Consider the following 1,541-nt stretch of genomic DNA (forward strand, 5'->3'; position numbering starts at 1 on the left):
TCTCTCTCTCTCTCTCTCTCTCTCACACACACACACACACACACACACAGGGCACAAAGACACAGGCGTGCACATGAATAATATTAATAAATAAAAAAATTGCTAGGCGTGTTGGTGCACGCCTTTAATCCCAGCACTCAGGAGGCAGAGGCAGGCAGATTTCTGAGTTTGAGGCCAGCCTGGTCTACAGAGTTCCAGGACAGCCAGAGCTATACAGAGAAACCCTGTCTCGAAAAACAAAACAAACAAACCAAACAAAACGAAAAACAAAACAAAAAGAAAGTAAATCGGGTGCTGATGGTGCAGGCTTTTAATCCCGACACTCAGCAGACAGAGGCAGGTGGATCTCTGAGTTTCAGGCCACTCTGGTCCACAGACCGAATTCCAGGACAGCCAGGCTACACAGAGAATCCCTGTCTCGAAAAACAAAACAAAAAACAATCAAAAGCAAGAGAAGAGAAGAAAAGAAAAACAGAAACTGAAATAGGGGCAGGAGAGATGGCTCAGAGGTTGAGAGCACCCGCTGCTCTTGCAGAGAACTCGGGTTCCATTCCCAGCACCCGTAAGACCACAATCCATCAATCCATGTAGAGTGGGGGTAATTCAACGCCCTCTTCTGACCTCCCCGAACACTGCACGCATAGACATATGAACGCAATGTTTATATAACTAATAATAAAAGTTACAAAATATTTTTAAAGAACCTAAGTAAATTAGAATCGAAGCACTAGGCTACTGACATAGAACACCGCAGGGTCAGACACTTAGTAGGTATTCAATAAATGTGAACTGTGAGGAAACTTCCAGACTAAGTAAGTCTTGAGTGTTTGCTCACCTGGGCTCCGGACACACCGGCTTTCCGCAGCCCCTCCACCTCTTGCTTAAGGTTGTCTCTCTCCATCCTCAGCTCTTCGACCGCTAGGCTGCCCTCGTTCACCAGCGCCTCCAGCATCTCCATCACACGGACGATCTTGAACTGCAACCGGGTGACGCGGGGGTCGCTGCCCAGGGCCATCAGCTCCCGGCCCACCACATAGGAGATGTCGTACACGTCGTCGGTGGTCAGCTGCAGGGGGCTCTTGGCCAGGGCGCCCTCGTCTTCCTCGCCGTCCTCCTCCTCCCGCACGGGGGGCTCCTCCATGGTACCCAAGACTTCGGCGACCTCCGGGGCTGCAGCCACCTACGCGTCCACTGGCTCTGGGTCAGGGAAACTTTGCACTGGGCCGAGTCCACGCCGTGCGCAGTCTGGGTGGATTGCGCCGAGTAGCGGGTAGCACCGAACCATGGAAAACCGCCCGCAGCTCCACGGCCGTGCGCCAAAAGTGAGGGACGCGCACAGGGGACTGGGGGAAGCGAAGCAGGGAGGAAGAGGCACCGAGAAGAACCCCAGGCCTGGTAGTCTGCGAGGGAGGAGCCTCTCGTAGCTCCGCCCTTGGTGACGGACGCGTGAGAAGCCTGGTTTCCATGGAGACGGGGGCGGACTTCCCAGGGTGGTCATGGAAAGATGGTGTTTTTTTTTTTTTTTTTTTTTTTTTTTTTTT

The 1,541-nt window shown here is 52.6% G+C and overlaps 1 protein-coding gene across 1 annotated transcript in view; it reads right to left on the reverse strand.

Annotated features, from left to right (window-relative positions):
• The window catches only part of Rilpl2 (Rab interacting lysosomal protein like 2), a 13,852-nt gene extending 12,439 nt beyond the window's left edge, over positions 1-1,413 (reverse strand). Inside the window, exon 1 of the mRNA XM_021187050.2 lies at positions 836-1,413. Coding sequence (XP_021042709.1) covers positions 836-1,141 — 306 coding nt within the window. The 5' untranslated portion in view covers positions 1,142-1,413. The remainder of the gene's footprint in view (positions 1-835) is intronic.
• Between the last annotated feature and the right edge of the window lie 128 nt (positions 1,414-1,541).

Source organism: Mus pahari, chromosome 23 (assembly GCF_900095145.1).
Source record: "Mus pahari chromosome 23, PAHARI_EIJ_v1.1, whole genome shotgun sequence".
NCBI lineage: Eukaryota > Metazoa > Chordata > Mammalia > Rodentia > Muridae > Mus > Mus pahari.